Here is an 18,950-nt window from a genome sequence, read left to right as displayed (position 1 = left end):
CCACATTTAAAAGAAATAGAAATTAATCAGTATACATCTCAAATTCTTTTTGGACCAATATAAGGATAAGGTAAATATTTTCTTATAAACAGGGTAAGAATCTGTCGTAATGAATCCAACCCAGTGTTAGCAGGTAGCACCAAACTTTCACTCAGCTATTCTAGAACCTGGATTATGAATAAAAATTCTTGCTCAACTTGTCTGGACAGACAAAAAAAAACCAAGACAATGTGGTTTTGTTTGTTTTTATATACCTGTGTCACCCATCAATTATAAATTCTATGTGTTTTACTTAATTTTATAATGCCTAGCATTTTGCAAAGCATTTGGCTCATAGTAGGTGGTCAGTAAATACTTATTCATTTGAGTTTAAACTGAGAGTGTGTAAAATTTTGCCTCCTTGCTTTTACATAGTAACTATATTGAAAAAAAAACTTTTGATATCTTTGTCCTATTTCTACAAGCAGCTATCTCCAATCACTTGTAGAAATGTTTATTATTTTGCTCAAAAGTAATATATGACTCATAGACATGACTATTTGCGTTCTGACACCAATTCTCTGGCATCTACTGTACTACAATTGAGTTCAATACTGCCGCAATTGGCACAGACTCTACAGGTTAAGGGGCTCACTCCCACAAAACTGCCCCCAATTCAAACACCAGCCGTAAGTTCCAGGCACTCTCAAGCCAACTGAATTCCTCTCTAGCCAGCCACACATTTGGGGCCTCGCACAACCCCTTCAGGTTTGATAATTTGCTGAAAGGACTCACAGAATGCATGAAAGCACTATATACAGATTTCCATGTTGTTATAAAAAATACAAATGGACAGCAGATGAAAAGTAACATAGGGAAAGTCTGGAAGGGTCTCCCAAGCCCAAGAGCTTCTGTGAGTGTGGAGTTTGGGTGTACCATCCTACCAGTACATCATTGTGTTCCCAACCAGGAAGCTCTCCAAACCTCATTTTTCAGCGTTTTTATTGAGATTTCATAACACGGGTATGAGTAATTAAATTGTTAGCCAGACCCTCTCCCCTCCCTGGATGAACAGGTTTAACCTTCTAATCATGTGGTTTCTTTTTCCTGGTGACCACCCCAGCTATCTAGGGGCCCTCTCCGTAAGTCACCCTGTGAGCATAAAATCCGGTATGGGTGAAAGGTGTGAATAACTGAAGACACTCCCATCACAAAGGAAATTAAAAGGGTTTTTGAAGCTCTGAGCCAAAAACCAGGGACAAAGACCAAATATATTTCGTATTATACCACACTAGTCATCTCACATTTTCATTACTTACATCATTAATGTAAGTAAGTAATGTTTTCATTACTTACTTCATTCTTACATCAGCGTGTAATTCTCACATGATTATAAAGTATAATTATGATCATCACTGGGGAATGGTGATATTTCAAAAGCAATTTTAGAGAAAGCAGCCTCGAAGGAAATTGTGCGTACTCATACACATGAAAAAAAGGCTTTTGTGTGAAATACATCAAAACAAAAGAATGAAATAATTCTTCTGAGGAAAATGAGACAAAATTTCTCTTTTTTCTATTCCTGTTTTCCTCTTTTCCATTTCTTTTTTTTCCCTCACCTTCTCCATCTCTACGTACCTCTTATACTGCGTTTCTGCCTGTTATACCTACTTTGCTGGGAGGAGTATCAATGACCTTCAAGCATTGGAAGTAGCACTGACAAAACAATAGTAGTAATGGGAATATCCAAGACAAGGCTAATATAAAAATTATCAGCAAAAAGATTAGATAACAATGAAAGCAAGGTCAAATGAAAAAGAAAATGCATATTGGTGATGTCGCTAAGATGACGGAATAGCAGGTAAACTGCTCATATCCCTCCACAACTACAAAAATTCTGCGCCCATCCACTGTCAGAAGTCTCTCTGTGAGAGCCCCAGGGTTCAGGTGGGAGTCTGTGAAATCCTGGAGGACCCAAGACTTAGCAGAGTCACTTCAAGAGCGAACACAGACACCTAGGTGGCTGATCTGCTCTGCCAAGCTTGCTTCTGGCTTCAAGCCTGGAAATGGCACAGTCCCCAAATGGGCTCGTTTGGCCTTGAGCCTACAACCAAAACCATCTGCCAAGGGGTTCAGAAGGAATTGTACACATGAGTCCCTTGCTGGGAAGGCTCATCTGCCTGCTGACTTTGGTCTTGGCAGTAAACACAAGTTTCCCAGTGGTCCAGGCTTCCTCAGCCAGGGTTCCAGCTCAGAGCTGCTGGCACAAGGACCCAGAGAGAGACTTGCCCGTATCTCACAGCCAGGAGTCACAGCCTCAGTGATGAGCTCACCAACCTCTATCCCACAGCAGATCCGGAAGAGGCCCAGTCTCAACTCCAGCCCCTCTTGGCTACAGTCGGGGAGCTATCCCATCTGTGCTGAGACCTGCTGGGAGACGAGTGTCTGTCAAAACCCACAGGACAGGCTCTCCATCCTCCACCCCTCAGCAGATCCTAAAGGGGTGTAGTCTCAGCTCCAGCCCTTCCTGCTGCAGTCGGGGAACTTTCACGTCTGTGCAGGGACCTGCTAGGTGACGTACGCCGACCTGAGCCAATGTTACAGGCGCACCAACCATTCCAAGGGGGCCCAGGCTGAGCTCTGGCCCTTCCTGTTACAGCTGAGGAACTCTCCAACTTGTGCAGAGACCTCCTGGGTAACAAAAGCCCATCTGAGCCAATGACATGGGCTCATCAGCCTTCTTTCCACAGCTGGTCCCAAATGGGTCCAGTCTCAACTCCAGCTCCTTACTGCAGTCAGGGGCCTATCCTGCCTGTATGGAGACCTTCTGGGACACATGTCCATCTGGGCCACTGGGACAGTCTTCTGGACTCAAGTCCCTGGCCAACATTCCCACATTGCCCCGTCACATTCCTTGGGTCTTTCCCAAGACCGTCCGGCCTGGAAAGCCACATCAGCCTCAGAGTCCTCATGAGAGTTGCGGCAAACCTGGACTTAGAGTGCCGTCCAGTGCTGAGATGGCTGCAGTGGTCACAGGCACAGGGAACACAGCCATCAGTTAGCTTAGCAGGCACAAACAAAGCCAGACTATGAAGATTAAAATAAATACCTAATCTCTGAATGTGCAGACATCACCACACTTCCACAAATATCAGTAACATTCAGGAAAATATGAGCTCACCAAATGAACAAACTAAGGCACCAGAGACTGACCTTAAAGTGATGAAAATGCATAATCTCTCACTCAAAGAATTCAAACTAGCTGAATTAAGGAAGCTCAACAAATTTCAAGAAAACACAGAGAATCAGTTCAGAAATTTATTGGATAAATTTAACAGAGATATTGAAATAATAGGGAAAATCAAACAGAAATCTTGGAAAAGAATAATACAATGAATTAAATGAAAAATGCAATAGAGAGTATCAACAGTAGAATTGACCAAGCAGAAGAAAGAATCAGTGAGTACTAAAACAAAGTATTTGAAAGACATAATCAGAAGAGCAAAAAGAAAAAAGAATGAAAAGAAATGAACAAATCTTATGAGATCTATGGGACAACATCAAAATAGCAAAATTACAATTCATACCACAAAAATATGAAGAAGCATTAGACTATTATGAACAACTACATGCCAACGAATTGTAAAACCTAGAAGAAAAGGATAAATTCCTGGACACATATAGCCTACCAAGATAGAATCAGGAAGAAATAGAAAACCTGAACAGACCAACAGTGAGTAATGAAATCAAAGCAGTAATAAAAAATCTCCCATCAAAGAAAAGCCCAAGACCTGCTGGATTCACTGCTGAATTCTACCAAACATTTAAAGAACTAATACCAAATATTTCAAAAAATTGAAGCAGAAGGAATATTTCCAAACTCTTTTGACCAGGCCAGCATTAGCCTGATATCAAAATCAGATCTAGACACAAAAACAACAACAAAAAATCTACAGGAAAATATCCCCGATAAACACACATGCAAAAATCCTCAACAAATTACTTAAAAAACAAATTCCACAATGCATTAAAAAGATCATTCACCACCATCAAGTGGGATTCATCTTAGGAATGCAAGGATAGTTCAACATGTGTGAATCAATAAACGTGATAGATCACCTCAACAGAATCAAGGACAAAATCATATATGATCATTTCAACAGATGCTAAAAAAGCATTCAGTAAAATTCAATATCGCTTCATGATAAAAATCCTGGTAAAAAACAAAGTGGGTATAGGAGGAACACACCTCAACATGATAAAAAGCCATATATGACAAGCCCACAGCTAATATCATATTGAATGGAGAAACATTGAAAGCCTTTCCAGTAAGATCTGGAACAAGACAAGGATGCTCTCTTTCACCACTTTTTATTCAACATAATACTGGAAGTCCTAGCTGGAGCAATTTGGCAAGAGAAAGAAATAAAGGGCATCCAACTTGGAAAGAAAGTCAAATTATTCGCATTTGCAGATGACATGATCTTATATTTAGAAGAACTTAAATCTTGTGTTCAGAGACAGAAGCAACATAAAACAATGGACAAAGGAATTCCTCAAGATAGCAACTATAAAAAATAATTAAGGAATAATCAAGAAATTTATTCCTCAACAAGAACAAGGGGCATCCTCACAAGCATTGTTCACATCATTGTTATGAACCAACGATCCTTCTGTTTTCAGCTCTTTTCTTAATGGAAGATATTATTGTGGTCACGGGATTCAAGACATGCTACACTGTATGTCCCCTGGCATGTGTGAAAACAGTGGAAGCAGGAAGCTCTCTCTGATTTTTTCTCACTCCTTCTCCCCTGAAGCCGTCCATAAAACCTAGCAGACCTTTCCCTGAAAATAGGTCCTAAAACTCCATTCCAGAAGGGTTCTCCCTGTACCCAAAGGGAAAGAATGTCCTCATCTCTGAAGACACAGAGACACCAAGAAAAATATGAAAAAAACCAGACCTTGCTAAGTCCCCCTTTAGTTTATTACCATCAGGCCATACCCCCTAATCTTCTGCACAGCTGTCCACTCTTCATCAAACATGACCATAAAAATACTCAGATATCCCTATGTCTTTGGGTCTTCATTTCTGAAGACTCCTGTATCATGTAAAACTTATATAAAAATAAATCTGTTATGCTTTCCCCTTGCTGGTCTGTCTTCTGTTATGGAGGTCTCAGCACGAACCCTGCAATGCGTGAGGAATTTTCTCTTCAGTACAGTGGATATTCTGCAGCGAGTGGCTACTTCCAGAGAATCTTTACAGAGTATTAACTTCTGATCCCCATGGGAACCATATATTAATGTTTATTAGAATGCAATGTCTACAAGGAAAACATCAAAGCTTAATTATCACATAAGTAAAGCAATAGGGGCCAACACAGTCTTATAGGAATATACCTTAAAAATCCTATCACTTTTTAACTTTGAATGAGGACCATTAAGTAGCAAAAAAAAAAAAGTGTATAAGTAGCCAAGCTGGTGTTTGTTCCTAATTTAAAATCTTAATTGTGTTTCTAAAGATGAAGGCCTCACCCGAGAAGGTGCAGTAGGTGCATCTACTTATAGATAGAGTAAAATGATAATCGTAATTACGTTTAGAAGAATAAAAATCCACGTATTTCTCAGCCAACAGTAACTGTTGACGATGTTATTGAAAATTTATTTAAATATTGGAAGTAAAGATCAGTTTCCTAATCCTAAAAATATCTCCTTGTACTTAGAATACAAATATAGAAAAATAATTAAATACTAAGTTAGCTGTATTTTCATACCAGTAAATATTAGTGATAAAAAAAAATCCTGTTTGGAAATAAATAGTTACCATATCATTGATGGCACGGTATTAGTTTGATAGAGGTGCAATAACAAAGTACGACTGACTGGGTGATTTAACAACAGAAACGTGTTGTCGTGTAGTCCTGAAGGCGAGAGGCATGAAATCAAGGTGTGGGCAGGACTGGCTGCTCCTGAGGACTGTGAGTAAAGGATCTGGAACAGGCCTTTCTCCTTGGATTACGTAAGAGATGACTGTCTTCTCGGTTTCTGTTTACACTGCCTTCCCTTCATGTGTGCCTGTCTGCATGTCTAAATTCACCTTTTTTATAAAGATGTCAATGAGCTCTGAATTAGGGTCCACCCCAGCGCCCTCCTTTGAAGTTGATCCTCTGTAAAGATCCCACTTTCAAATAAGAACACATGCTGAGGTACTGCGGGTTGGGACTCCAATACACCTTTTTTGGGGGTGGTGGGAGGGAATACGTAATTCGACCCATAAGTACAGAAGCCTAACAAGTTTCTGTGTCATAAAATCCTAATTTTAATGGATAAAATGGTAATAAGTAGATCAAAAAGCATTTTCCATGCCTTTATGACATCCAAACCATTGATTTCAATTCCACCTCCTCCAGCCTCTCTATTCCTGACTAACTTGGAAATGTATGGAGTTCCTTCTTCCCGAATAACTTGGAAATGTACTGAGTTCATTTTTCCTTCTTAGGAAAAATCTAGAAGATGTAGGGCAAATACAAATTAAAAGACAAAAAGAATTTCTCTGATGATAATAAAGAGAAAAAAAAGCCCCTACCCCTTTCCTTTTCCCTAGAGCACTTCCTTTAGCAAACCTGTAACTCTAAATCCTTTCTGTCACTTCAAGAAAAATGCAAATCTTTGAAAACCTAAATACGCCTCTAGCCAGTTTTTCCTTCCAGGAAAAACTTTCCTGGAAGTCTTTCTTGCAGTCTTTCCTGGTCTTTCTTGCAGGCCTTGGAGCTATGTGTTTGAAATGAGAACATCAGGGAGGATGGCAAGTGTGTCTCTGTCTCTCTGGGAGTTTAGCATAGGTGCCTGGCCTTAAATTGTATCTTCTGGTTTGCTGCAAAGATATGAAAAGTTTCATTTTTTTCATTTGGATAAAGAGATACATGTAATTGACAGACAAGTATGACTCATATTGCTTTTCTTTTTCTCTAATGCAGTAAACACACAACCATGTAGACACGCACACTCACAACTACTGTATCTTCCACAATTACGACTTGCAGCAACAACTGGCTTGGAGTGAAACTGAATACACAGAATGAAATGCTTATCGGTGACTATACCAACAAATGTAAAATTTGTAACTATGCTTTCAGTATGATTTATTTGAGTACTAATTATGTGTCAAATGCTGGGCTAAGTGTTTTGCATAGGTTATGTGGTGGAATCTGTATAATGACCCTATTATTTAGCTCCTATCACTATTTTCCAGATGAGAATCCCAGAGGTATGGATGTGCAAATAATTTATCCAGGTTCCTTTCCTCAAGAATAGTGGAGAATTGAACCAATCTGACTCCAGAGCCTGGCTTCTTCATCACAAGGTGACTCTGCCTTGCTTGCTGTGAAGGAGGTCGTACGACATTGTGCCAGCACTGGTTCCAGCTGGATTTCTAGTCACTGAGTTTGCTGTAGACGGCGTGCCAATTTAGCCCTGCTTGCCACCCTTTCTTTGTTGTTAAAGTGATGCAGCGTAATGGAAATTTTCTATCCTGCACATAAATGGCTTTAAATTTCCTTTACTGAATTGACTTGATATCTGTAATACATGATCTTGAAAAGTCATTTATTTAACTTGTCTCAGACTCAGTTTCCGCATCTGAAAGCAGGGCAAAACAATAATTTCCCTATTCCCATAAAAGAGTGGGTAAGGGTCTACTATCACAGTGTACGTGAACCAGCTCTGCGGATGGAAACCAACAAACAAAAGCGCAGAAACAGCCTTACTGCACAATGTGTCTCCCAGCAATTAGGGCAGAGTCTCACATAATATGTAATCAAATAAAACTGTTAAGTAAAAGAAAGAACTAATCAAAAGTATTTAAGGCATCATTTTCTCTACCTCTTTATAAACAATGAAGACAGCAGAGATTTAAGACATTTTTACATGTATAAGATTGAGTCACTCTTTTTCCCTTTAATATCCAGTTTTCCCAGTATACTGGTATATAGTATTCAGTTAAAGCTGAATACAAAAATCATCTACCCCCACACTCAGCCTGGACACTGAGAATAGAAACCAAATCTTTCTGTTCACATAACATGACTTTGCAATTTCACTGTCTCCACTGGCATTATCCTGACCTCTTCCCAATCCTAATCAAATGCCTGCTTGGAAATACCCTCATTAAATCAAATTTCCTACTCTTTGTAAATTTGAACCTTGTTTTCCCTCCCCCTCTCCCCCAAGCATTGTCAAAACTCTCTTGAGGAGGCATCGCCCTTCCCTAGGGAAGCAATAAACTTGGCTTTGTCTCAAGTTGTGACATTTGGGAAGTCAGCTTTCAACAAAGCCTATAGCTTTTCCAAGACCTTAAGGATTTTTGGAAACTGCAAAGCACTTTGTAAATATGGATTTCATGACATAGAAAATCACTTCTAACGTAACAATATAACTGACATTGTAAGTTAGTATATACATTTCTGTTGCATTTATTTTCTAAATCATATTTTAAATTTACGATTAATAATGATAGAACAAAATTATCTGTATATTTACTAGTGATAAAAATGGTTCAAATCCACCAACTCACATTTTTTTAACAAAATTATAAATTAGGATTTTATTTCCCAAATAAGAATTTGAAAAAGCATTTTTGTTTTTACTACCTCATAAGATAGTAAAAATAAGATATTTCCATGGTTATTCTTTGAACCAAAATGGTTAAGTCAAACTTAATAATGTGAAGTCTTACCTTTTCGAGTTTTGAAAGAGCAAGAGAATAACAGTCTTTGGCTCTGAACTGCATGAATCTCATGTTGGCTGGATGAGTAAGCTCCGTAATAATACTGAGACTGGAAAACAACCTACATTTAAAAAAAAACATTTGCATTACACAAACAATCCAATATGGTATTTTTTATAACAACATCTTTATGAGTGAGTGATTCCTAGCCTTAGGCATAAAACTGTATCCAATTACAGCAGCAGGCAGTGCCACATAAAATGTTCTGTACAATGCAAGAAAAATGAAACACTATCTTCCAAAGACTATTTTAACCAACATTTTAGCACAATAAGAAAAATAAATTCAGTAATTTGGTTTTTATTAGACATTTCCTCTCTATAATTATCAAACAGCATAGAAGAGAAACTCAAGAGAGCTGATTTATGGAGTTATAAGGTTCCTCTGTGGATGAAACTGAAACAGAAATTTATGAGATAAAAATGCCGATTGGCAAAAATTTCACATGATGAGTTTCTTGTCCATTATGTGAGCTCTCTGATGTTCCATGGCTCCCTATTTTCATAGTATGCGATTTTTAAATGTCAAATCTTGCTACCAAAAATTCCTTAGAAGAGGAAATAATTTATATAAAATTTCATGGTAATGAATTGAGGTCAAGGCTACAAAGCATTGATAGTGTTCGTGCAAAGTATCCTGAGAATTTTCACGTCTCGTGGCTTTTCACCAGCTTTCTTCCCATTTGACCCCCACCCCCAAATATACACACAGACACGCACACACACACACAGGCTCACAGGAGATTTTTTTTTTCCCCAGAGAAAAGGGGCAAAATAATACCACAATAAATGCCTTTTTATTTTTGCAGTTGTTGACGACTCGGTCCTTACCTGGTATCTATGCATCACTGGTAGCTTTCTTGGTTCAAATTTTTGGGATTCTCTGTAGCAGCTACTTCCTGTGATACTTAGCTTTGTTTCCTATGTGGTATGTCTCTAAACTAAGTTATAGCCACTTACGATTCCCATCACTAGTTTGGACCCATCCCTTGAACTCGAGGACTAGATCTGACTGAAAATACACAGAATATAAACAACTTGCTTTTGGCTCAGAAACAAATTACCTTTGTGCCTCTCATCTTACCCTCATTCCAGTGGTGAGGGTGTTGTTGCTTCCATGTGCTTGAGTGCTTCATTTGGCACACTGCAAATCAATATGCTTCTTTTAGGGTGGCAGCCCTGTCCATGAACCCCCGAGCTACAGACGACTTCTCGCCTTTCCTTAGGTCTGCCTCCCTCGTGCTGACTGGTGAGCCAGGACTGCTCCTCCCACCAGGAAGAGTGGGCATGCCAGCCAGCTCAGCAGCCTGAGGGACTGCTCCCCAACCTGTGGCCAAAGCTTCCCTGATCACCTGCCTCTCACGTCTGTTCCCACTGGGCTCTAGTCACCAATCCAGTTAAGACACTAAAACATTCTTAAGAACAGTTTCATTCACACTTATCTGTGAAACTTTTATGCCGTCTTGGCCACCTAAATGGACTAGTATTTGGGCCTTACCTAATCCGGGCCTTTGAGAACTATGATATCATCGGGTATTTTGTGAAATCCTCTGTTTATAATAGGAAGAAATACAGCCAGTCTTATACGGCTTAATCTCCATTTTGAGAACAATTATTATTGTATTTTTTGATTTAGGTAAATTATAATGATTGTGATTAAAATAATATCAGCAAAACAACAGTCAGAATATAATTTCTTTTGATTTTTAATGTTAAAAATATCGTAGGTTTATTTGTGCAATTAATCACTGTTTTTCAACAGTTCTGTGACTTTGAATTGGTTAAGGAAATTCTAATTCTCAGATTCTGAAAAGGAGGGTTGTCTTGAAGTTTAAAGATATGGTTTGTGAAACACTCAGCACAGTGTCTGACATGCAGGAGGTACTGCTTCTTAGTCGTGGTGATATTACTAACTCTTTTCCTTTTCTTGTGTTACTATTTCTGCCTGATGTGCAATTTCTTGCCTGGAGACTTTTCTCCTTAATCTCTGTATTTTGAAATCCCAAGTATTATTTAAAGTTGCTATCAAATTCAATTAAGATGGAATTTTTTAGAACTTTAAATGTCCGAATCATTCTCTCCACTTTCACTCCCTGGTATTAGATTTGTACCACTTTTTATGCTCCATCTTGCCCCATCGAGCATTTAGAAAGACAAAGATTTCCTCTCAGTGACTAGTACCACACCTTACATTCCTTTAATTAATAAATCTTTGTTACGATATGCAATTTCTAAATTCTTATTTGTGCATTTGAGATATGTGGTTTAGTAAGTATCTGATATCTGGATGAAGAAGGTGCTGAAATTAACTAGGTTAGTTTATGGAGAAAGACTGGATTATCTATATAATCCCACATGACTTTCCTTAAGCAACTCTATTCTTCTTATTCAAAAGTCACCAATGACAGTAAATTCAATAAATTAAAATTCTTTTTTTTCAGACACTCAAAAAATTAGAAAAGTAGCCTGATGGAAAAAAATGTCAATTTACTATTGAGCCAGCAAACTCCATCTGGTAGGCCTAAGAAATGCCACTAACTGCCAAATCTTGTAACATCTGAAAGTTTAAAAAGTATTTAAGAGATATTTTAAAATAACAATGTCATTAAAGATATTCACCATAATATGGGCTGTCACAGACAATATTCAATCATCTTTGACATAGAAACTAAAATGAATAAATAATAATACCAAAATGAATCAATGAACTCAAAGCCCTGTAGTCTCAATATGTAGTAAATACATTTGGGGATCTTTGTAACAGTGAACGAAAATTTGATTGAGTGCCCCAGTCATTGCATTTGAGTGACTTCTGAAGTCGAAATTAGGACAACAAAATTTATGTGATGTGCCTGCCATTTCTGATCTACGTAGATGAACCTCTACCATTTATGATATTTTAAGCTGAGAAACTTAACGCATTAGCTAAGCCTGCCACCTAGTGAAAATCCAGAGCCAAGTAATACATATTGAAATACTGTGTTGTAGTGCCCTTTATAGAGTATTACTTATATTCAATAATAATATTTTACATTTACAAATTTGGTTGTTGAATCGATTTAACTATGTATCTTTGAAATACTAATACTGTAAATCTATTTCTGCCGTAATATGAACTAAATTAATTTTGAATGTAGAACATTTTGGAAATAAAATGACATAAGTCTCTTTTCTCTAAGTATTAGGGTCATAATAGAGCAATAATGTAATTAAAAATAGTAACTTTTTCTATTTAAAACTTCTCTACAATTACTTTATGTTCTGACTCAGTGATGTAAGTATAATTGTGGAAATGCATAAAATATCTATGGAAGAGTTCTCTGCCTACATTAATTTATTCAATAAATATTTCTGACATGCCCAGTTATGGTAACCAATATAAAGATGAAAAACATACCACATACTCTACTTCACAGGCTACTGGGAGAACTTTGAAACTGGCTGCATTTGTGTTATAGCAACACAAACATAAGAACATCTAAATCTGGAAAATGTTTATAATACTTTAGTTGAAACATTATTTACTGAGCCAATGTGTTACAGTATAAATTTTGATCTGCCCTGGTGGCTGGAAATGACGTGTTTGAATATCAGGGAATGCACATTAACATATCGGGATACAGACACACTGAGATACATGAAACACTAGTTTCAGACTACAATTGACTATCGATACCAAAACAAATGTAAATATATTTTAATCTTTCACAAATAATTTTAAAACACTTTAGGATATCTGAGTTAGTAATAAATGAGAGTATGATAAATATCAAGTATTTAAAAATTTTATTCATGTAAACAATAGCCAATCGGCGTGGATGCGGAGAGATAGGAACACTCATGCACTGTTGGTGGGATTGCAAACTAGTGCAACCTCTGTGGAAAGCAATATGGAGATATCTTAAAGAGATACAAGTAGAAGTACCATTCGATCCAGCAATCCCATTACTGGGCATCTACCCAAAAGACCAAATGATATTGTATAAGAAAGACACCTGCACCCGCATGTTTATAGCAGCACAATTCACAATTGCAAAGATGTGGAAACAACCCAAGTGTCCATCAATACATGAGTGGATTAATAAAATGTGGTATATGTATACCATGGAGTACTATTCAGCTTTAAGAAACAATGGTGATATAGCACTTCTTGTATACTCCTGGATAGAGCTGGAATGCATTCTACTAAGTGAGGTATCCCAAGAATGGAAAGACAAGCACCACATGTACTCACCATCAAATTGGTATTAACTGATCAACACATAAGTGCACATATAAGAATAACATCTATTGGATGTTGGGCAGGGGGGGGGGGGGTGGGGGGGAGGGAGAAGGGGATGGGTATTTGCATACACAAAGAATACAATGCGCACCACCGGAAGGATGGACATATTTGAAACTCGGACTTGGGGCGGGGGGCAAGGGTAACATACGTAACCTAAACATCTGTACCCCCATAATATGCTGAAATAAAAAAAAAAGGGTTTTTCACTATATAAAGGAATCACTCTTATATTTATACATGCTGAGTATCTGTTTTAAATTATATACTTATGTTTATGGCTATATTATTTTGAATTATGTCATTTTCCATATGCATGTGCATGTTATATCCTCAGTAAGACTATGACTTCTTGTGCCAATCTAAAGAGAATATTCTTTCCTTTCAAAAAAAACAACCGAAAAAACAAACAAACAAACAAACAAAAACACCTTGCCCTTTTATGTTATTTTAGTCCTGGCAATGCACGAGTCTCTTACCTGGTCCACTCTCACTTACTCTTTCTTTTCTCAAATCAAATCTCTGCATTGTACCTCAAGTTACCCTTTAAAACTTCTCTATCCTTCAATGATTTCCTGTTATTCTTTTTTTTTTTTTTTTTGAGACAGAGTCTCGCTTTGTTGCCTGGGCTAGAGTGCCGTGGCGTCAGCCTAGCTCACAGCAACCTCAAACTCCTGGGCTCAAGTGATCCTTCTGCCTCAGCCTCCCGAGTAGCTGGGACCACAGGCATGCACCACCATGCCCAGCTAATTTTTTCTATATATATATATATATATATATATTTTTAGTTGTCCAGATAATTTCTTTCTATTTTTTAGCAGAGACGGGGTCTCGCTCTTGCTCAGGCTGGTCTCGAACTTGAGAGATCCACCCGCCTCGGCCTCCCAGAGTGCTAGGATTATAGGCTTGAGGCACCGCGCCCGGCCGATTTCCTGTTATTCTTAAAATAAAGACACACTTATGCACAAAGTCTATAAAACTATGAATGATCTGGCTTCTGAGTTCCATTTCAGGCCTCTTCACACCGGTCGGCCCCTTGCTCTGCGGCAAGTCCTTCATTACGCCACAGTTTTAGGACCTCAGAGCCCTGTGCATGCTGCCGCCATCCGGAGTGCTTCCCCACCTCTTCATCCATCTAGCTTTTGTTCACCTTTCCCGTAAAGGATTCCAGTTCAGGCATTCCCCAACCCATGGGACTAGATCAAATATTCTTGCTGTCTGGGTCTATGTAAAATTCTACTTTTTTCAGTAATTTACACACTTATAATTCTCTAGTTAAATTTTTAAATGGCTGGCTTTAATGCCTTCTCTGTTAGACTGTCAGCATCCTAAGGCCAGGAGCTACTTCTACCCTATGCATCAGGGCAGCCACAGCATGTAGGCTCAACACGTGCTCAGTAAATCTGTGGGCCAAGCACACGGACAAATCACAACTACGGATATGACCACAGAGGTCATGCCGTCCTGCTACTGACCTGCAGCAGGACCTGCTCTATTCCAAACAGCTGACAGATCCGTAACTTGTTTCCATGTCTCCACTGACAGTGCTCATTGTCTTACAAGTCTGGTCAGCTAAATTTTATCAAACAAAAGCAAAAACAACCACACAATGGTCGTATTAAAACAAAAATCAACCCAAGGAACTTCTGAACTAAATCACTCTTGGACTTCTGCCATACAAATTTAACGACTATTTAATTTTATACCCATTCTGTACTGAATATTATTCTTCGTGCTCTCCAGGGAAACTTTTGCTTCTCAACTCCTAAAGTTTTCTCATCTTCCTTCTGACATCCAGGTTGTAGGCGTGAATCTGCCATTTTTTCCTATGTGGCCTAGGATGAGCCACAAAATGTCTCTCAATGTTGCTTTCTTTCTCAGTAAAATGGGCATACTGATAGAAATGACAGAGTCAGTGACATGCCAAACATTCCCAAAGTAGGGCGTTTTTTTCTTTTTTTTGAGACAGGGTTTTGCTGAGTTGCCGGGGCTAGAGTGCAGCGGCACCATTATAGCTCACTGCAACCTCAAAGTCCTAGGTTCGAGTGATCGTCCTGCCTTAGCCTCCCGAGTAGCTGGGACTACAGGCATACACAACCAGACTCGGCTAATTTTTTTTTTTTAATTTTTTTGTGGAGACAGGATCTTGCTATTGCCTAGGTTGTTCTGGAACTCCTGGCCTCAAGCAATTCTCCCTCCTTGGCCTCCCAAAGTGCTAGGATTACAGCATTTGGACAGGTGAATCTGACAGCAATTTTAAAATAGTTGTTTTTAATTCAAGGCACATTTTGATGTGCTTGTTTAAATTGGTTTAGAAGTACTTGTTTATAAAAATATGAAAGCATGCAATATTTTCCAAATGTAATGAATGTCTTGTTAGGTAAAACTTTAGCAAGAGAAATTTAAATTTGAAAGTAAGGATGTGCTTTTCTTCCAATTTGGAAACCACATATTCACTTTTTAGCAGATCTTTGTACTGGAAGACTTACTTGAGTATTTTCTCTTAGATGTGTCAATGAAAGCCCTTAGGCACATGGGCGAGGAAGGTATCACAGGATTTAATTTGAGGGAGGCCTTATCTAAATGATGTCTTTGGTACATAGAAATGGTCTCTGGGAAGATGGTAAACCAGTTGCTTAGCACTCAAGGAGTCTCTCCTGAGTGAAGGAGTGGAGATGCTCTGCTTCTGCAGGGAACCTGGAGCCTCCAGAGAGAAGCTTCCTCCAGGGGAGTCTGCTGCTGTGGACTACGCAGAGCTACAAAGGACCTCTCACCACGAGAGGAGAAACAAATCAGGGTGAGGGATCGATAAAGGGCCTCTCTAGTTTGTTCTGGGGAGGGAATGACTCTTACGGTAGCTGTAATTTACTTTAAAAATGCTTCAGAATAAACAATGTGATAGGTGCATATTTTGGTTTAAGTTAAACTCCAGGTTCAGCTAGGGTTATAGTTTAGCAGCCAAGGTGGCTAACTTTGGTTTTTAATCAGAAAGTTCACACAACATTAATTCTGTTATCTGCAGTTCTATCAACATCATAAGACTTACTAATTAACCCACTGAAAATTGAGGAAATTAATGGTGTTCATCAGGATATAAGGATTGGCTGAGATATCTTAGAAAGACTGTTGACTCCTGCATAATCAGTGTGTAAGAATACAGCTCCCTTAGGGACTGGGCTCAAAGCTTTACTCCTGAACGGTCTGGCATCTAGCCATTGTGACTGGATTTCTATTACAGTTGCCTGATGCTTACTGACAGGGCTAACTGGACCCTACCTCTGGAATGTTTTCATCTGCCTCTAGGGAATTTCATGCATGGTGGTGGACAGAGAACCTCAAGGAAAGAAAACTGGGAATACAGGAAGAGAGAAATGGGAGAGGGTTGAGATCACTGTTAGCCTATACTAGTTTCAGCACAGCATTGATTATGACGATTGATCATGGAATTGAATCTAGGTGAGGAGAGGAAAAAAGCCCTCAGGTGACTGGGGACAATGAAAAGCTAGTAGGATCAGCAAATGATAGATTCCAGTGTGATTAAAAGACTGCTAAGAGTTGGAATTATTAGAAAAAATTAGATAGAAAATAAGTAGCAGCACTCTGAAAGTTGAATGTTAGAAACTGAAAATTTGGAGTGGAAAACTATTCATAGTTCAAGGTTAAGGATATGACCATGAGAATGGCTGGCTAATGTAAGACATTGAAAGGATCATCTAGGTAGGATTGTTGAAATCATGAAGAATTACAGTTGAATCAGGGTTGGCGAGAGTCATAGTATATCAGGAACTAAAATCTTCAAGGAATGCAGAAGAGTGACCCAGAGAAGGGTAACTGACTATACTCATAAAACAAAACTCCCAAATCTGCATGATTTTGGTCATTTATCCATATAAGCAATATTTTTGTAATATAGGGACCTACAGATGTCTAGCTTACTTTTTTAAATGTAAAACTAGCTTAGTTTAGTGCATATAGATTAGCAGCTTATAACTTACTCCATAAAAAAGGTTTCATATAATTTTTTTCCTGAAAACTATTGTTATATACCTAGAGAAATAATGGTAATATCTTTATAGGGCACAGGAAAGAAAAGAATAGAGGTAATTACTTTGCAATTTGGGTATCTAATAGTTCTTTTGAAAAATTCTGCTTGAAACTATTCAGTCTATATACCTATATACACCATAAAATTGCATAAATTAAAAAATATCTTACTGCTTAAGATACGTAACCCTAATAGCTAAAGCATCCAAAGTTATTAATTCATTTATTCATCCATTCAGTCATTCAACATGTGGTGATCGCCTCCTGAGCCAGGTACTCGGAGAAGGGTGGCCTTTGCACCATCATTGGCCACGTCTGTATCTGCCCTTGATTACTCTTGGTCAGTTTGTTTGTCTTTAATTACTAATCAGAACCTTTGTACTTCTCAGCAAGGTGGAGATTTATTATTATCTTATAATTAAAACAATTCATTCAGAGAATATGTAATAACAGTCAAATCAATAGAAACCACCATAATAGAAATAAACTGACAGCAGATTGAAAATTAAAATATTAATAGCACATTTAATCAAAAAAACCAAGGATCCTCTCCTCTTAAAATTATAATTAGCTTTTGCCAAGCATGGAATCAAAAAGTATGATTTTAATCTATTCACTGGGCATAAATCTCATCCCTGAACTGAATTAATTTTCTATCCTGTAATTTCCTTTTTTATTCTCTAGAGAAAAAAATTGCATATATATCTGTAATACTTTAAACATGTCCTATACTACTTTTAAATGGACTATTTATTACAGCTCACTAGTTAACTAGTTAGCTATATTCTAAGTGAACTACCACATTACAATAACTGTAGAATGTGTATTCCTCCTTCTGGAACAAGAGGTTCTTATGCAAATTGAGGGTAGATTTTCCAGGTGCTGTAACAGATTCTTTTTTTTTTCTTTTTTTTGAGACAGAGTCTCACTCTTTTGCCCGGGCTAGAGTGCCGTGGCGTCAGCCTAGCTCACAGCAACCTCAAACTCCTGGGCTCAAGCGATCCTTCTGCCTCAGTCTCCCAAGCAGCTGGGACTACAGGCATGCGCCACCATGCCCAGCTAATTTTTTCTATATATTTTTAGTTGTCCGATTAATTTCTTTCTAATTTTTAGTAGAGACGGGGTCTCGCTCTTGCTCAGGCTGGTCTCGAACTCCTGAGCTCAAACGATCAGCCCGCCTCGGCCTCCCAGAGTGCTAGGATTACAGGCGTAAGCCACCGCACCTGGCCCTGTAACAGATTCTTTATATACCTGATCTCTAATCTTTAGTGAGTTATTTTCCAAAACATTTTATAGATAGGGAAAAGTGAATTTTAATGAAGTTATAAAGGTCACAAAGTAAGCAAGTGTCTGCTGGAGCCTCTAGGACAGATATGTCAGATGAAGTTTGCTGCTACGGAGTTCAAGCTCTGTGTCTTTTCCACTCTGCCACATGAAAGTGATAATTATACTGCCAATAATTCTAATAGCTAATATTTATTAACTAATTAAAAACTAACAGGCATGTGCCAAGGCAGTACATATTTTTAAATCTTTAATAATCTTGTTGATTAAGACACAGAGGTTTGCAGAAGGAAAATAATTTGCCTAAGATCTTACCCAAAATAGGCAACTTTACTGGGACTCACATCTAGGCTCTTTCTTCTGAATTTTGAACTCAAACGATAAACTGAGATGATTAACCTTGATAATATGCTTTGCTACAGCATCAAGGTATGAAGGTGGAGTGGAGAGGCGTGGACGATGATAATGCTGAAGGTGTGTCATTTACTTTCATAATCTGGTAGCTCACGTATTTGCTTTAGGCTTCTGCAAACTCATAAAAGTAAAAACGATCTTTCTGACATTAAATTTTCAGACA

At 38.2% G+C, this 18,950-nt stretch overlaps 1 protein-coding gene across 1 annotated transcript in view; it reads right to left on the bottom strand.

Moving 5' to 3' along the window:
* Window positions 1-18,950, bottom strand: part of KCNT2 (potassium channel, sodium activated subfamily T, member 2) — a 318,603-nt gene that overhangs the window by 48,936 nt on the left and 250,717 nt on the right. The window contains exon 22 of the mRNA XM_012650477.1: window positions 8,714-8,825. Coding sequence (XP_012505931.1) covers window positions 8,714-8,825 — 112 coding nt within the window. The remainder of the gene's footprint in view (window positions 1-8,713; window positions 8,826-18,950) is intronic.

The sequence above is a fragment of the Propithecus coquereli genome, unplaced genomic scaffold, assembly GCF_000956105.1.
Source record: "Propithecus coquereli isolate 6110/MARCELLA unplaced genomic scaffold, Pcoq_1.0 Scaffold328, whole genome shotgun sequence".
NCBI lineage: Eukaryota > Metazoa > Chordata > Mammalia > Primates > Indriidae > Propithecus > Propithecus coquereli.
Note: the sequence above shows the minus strand (reverse complement) of the source record. Positions and strands in the feature narration are given on the sequence as shown.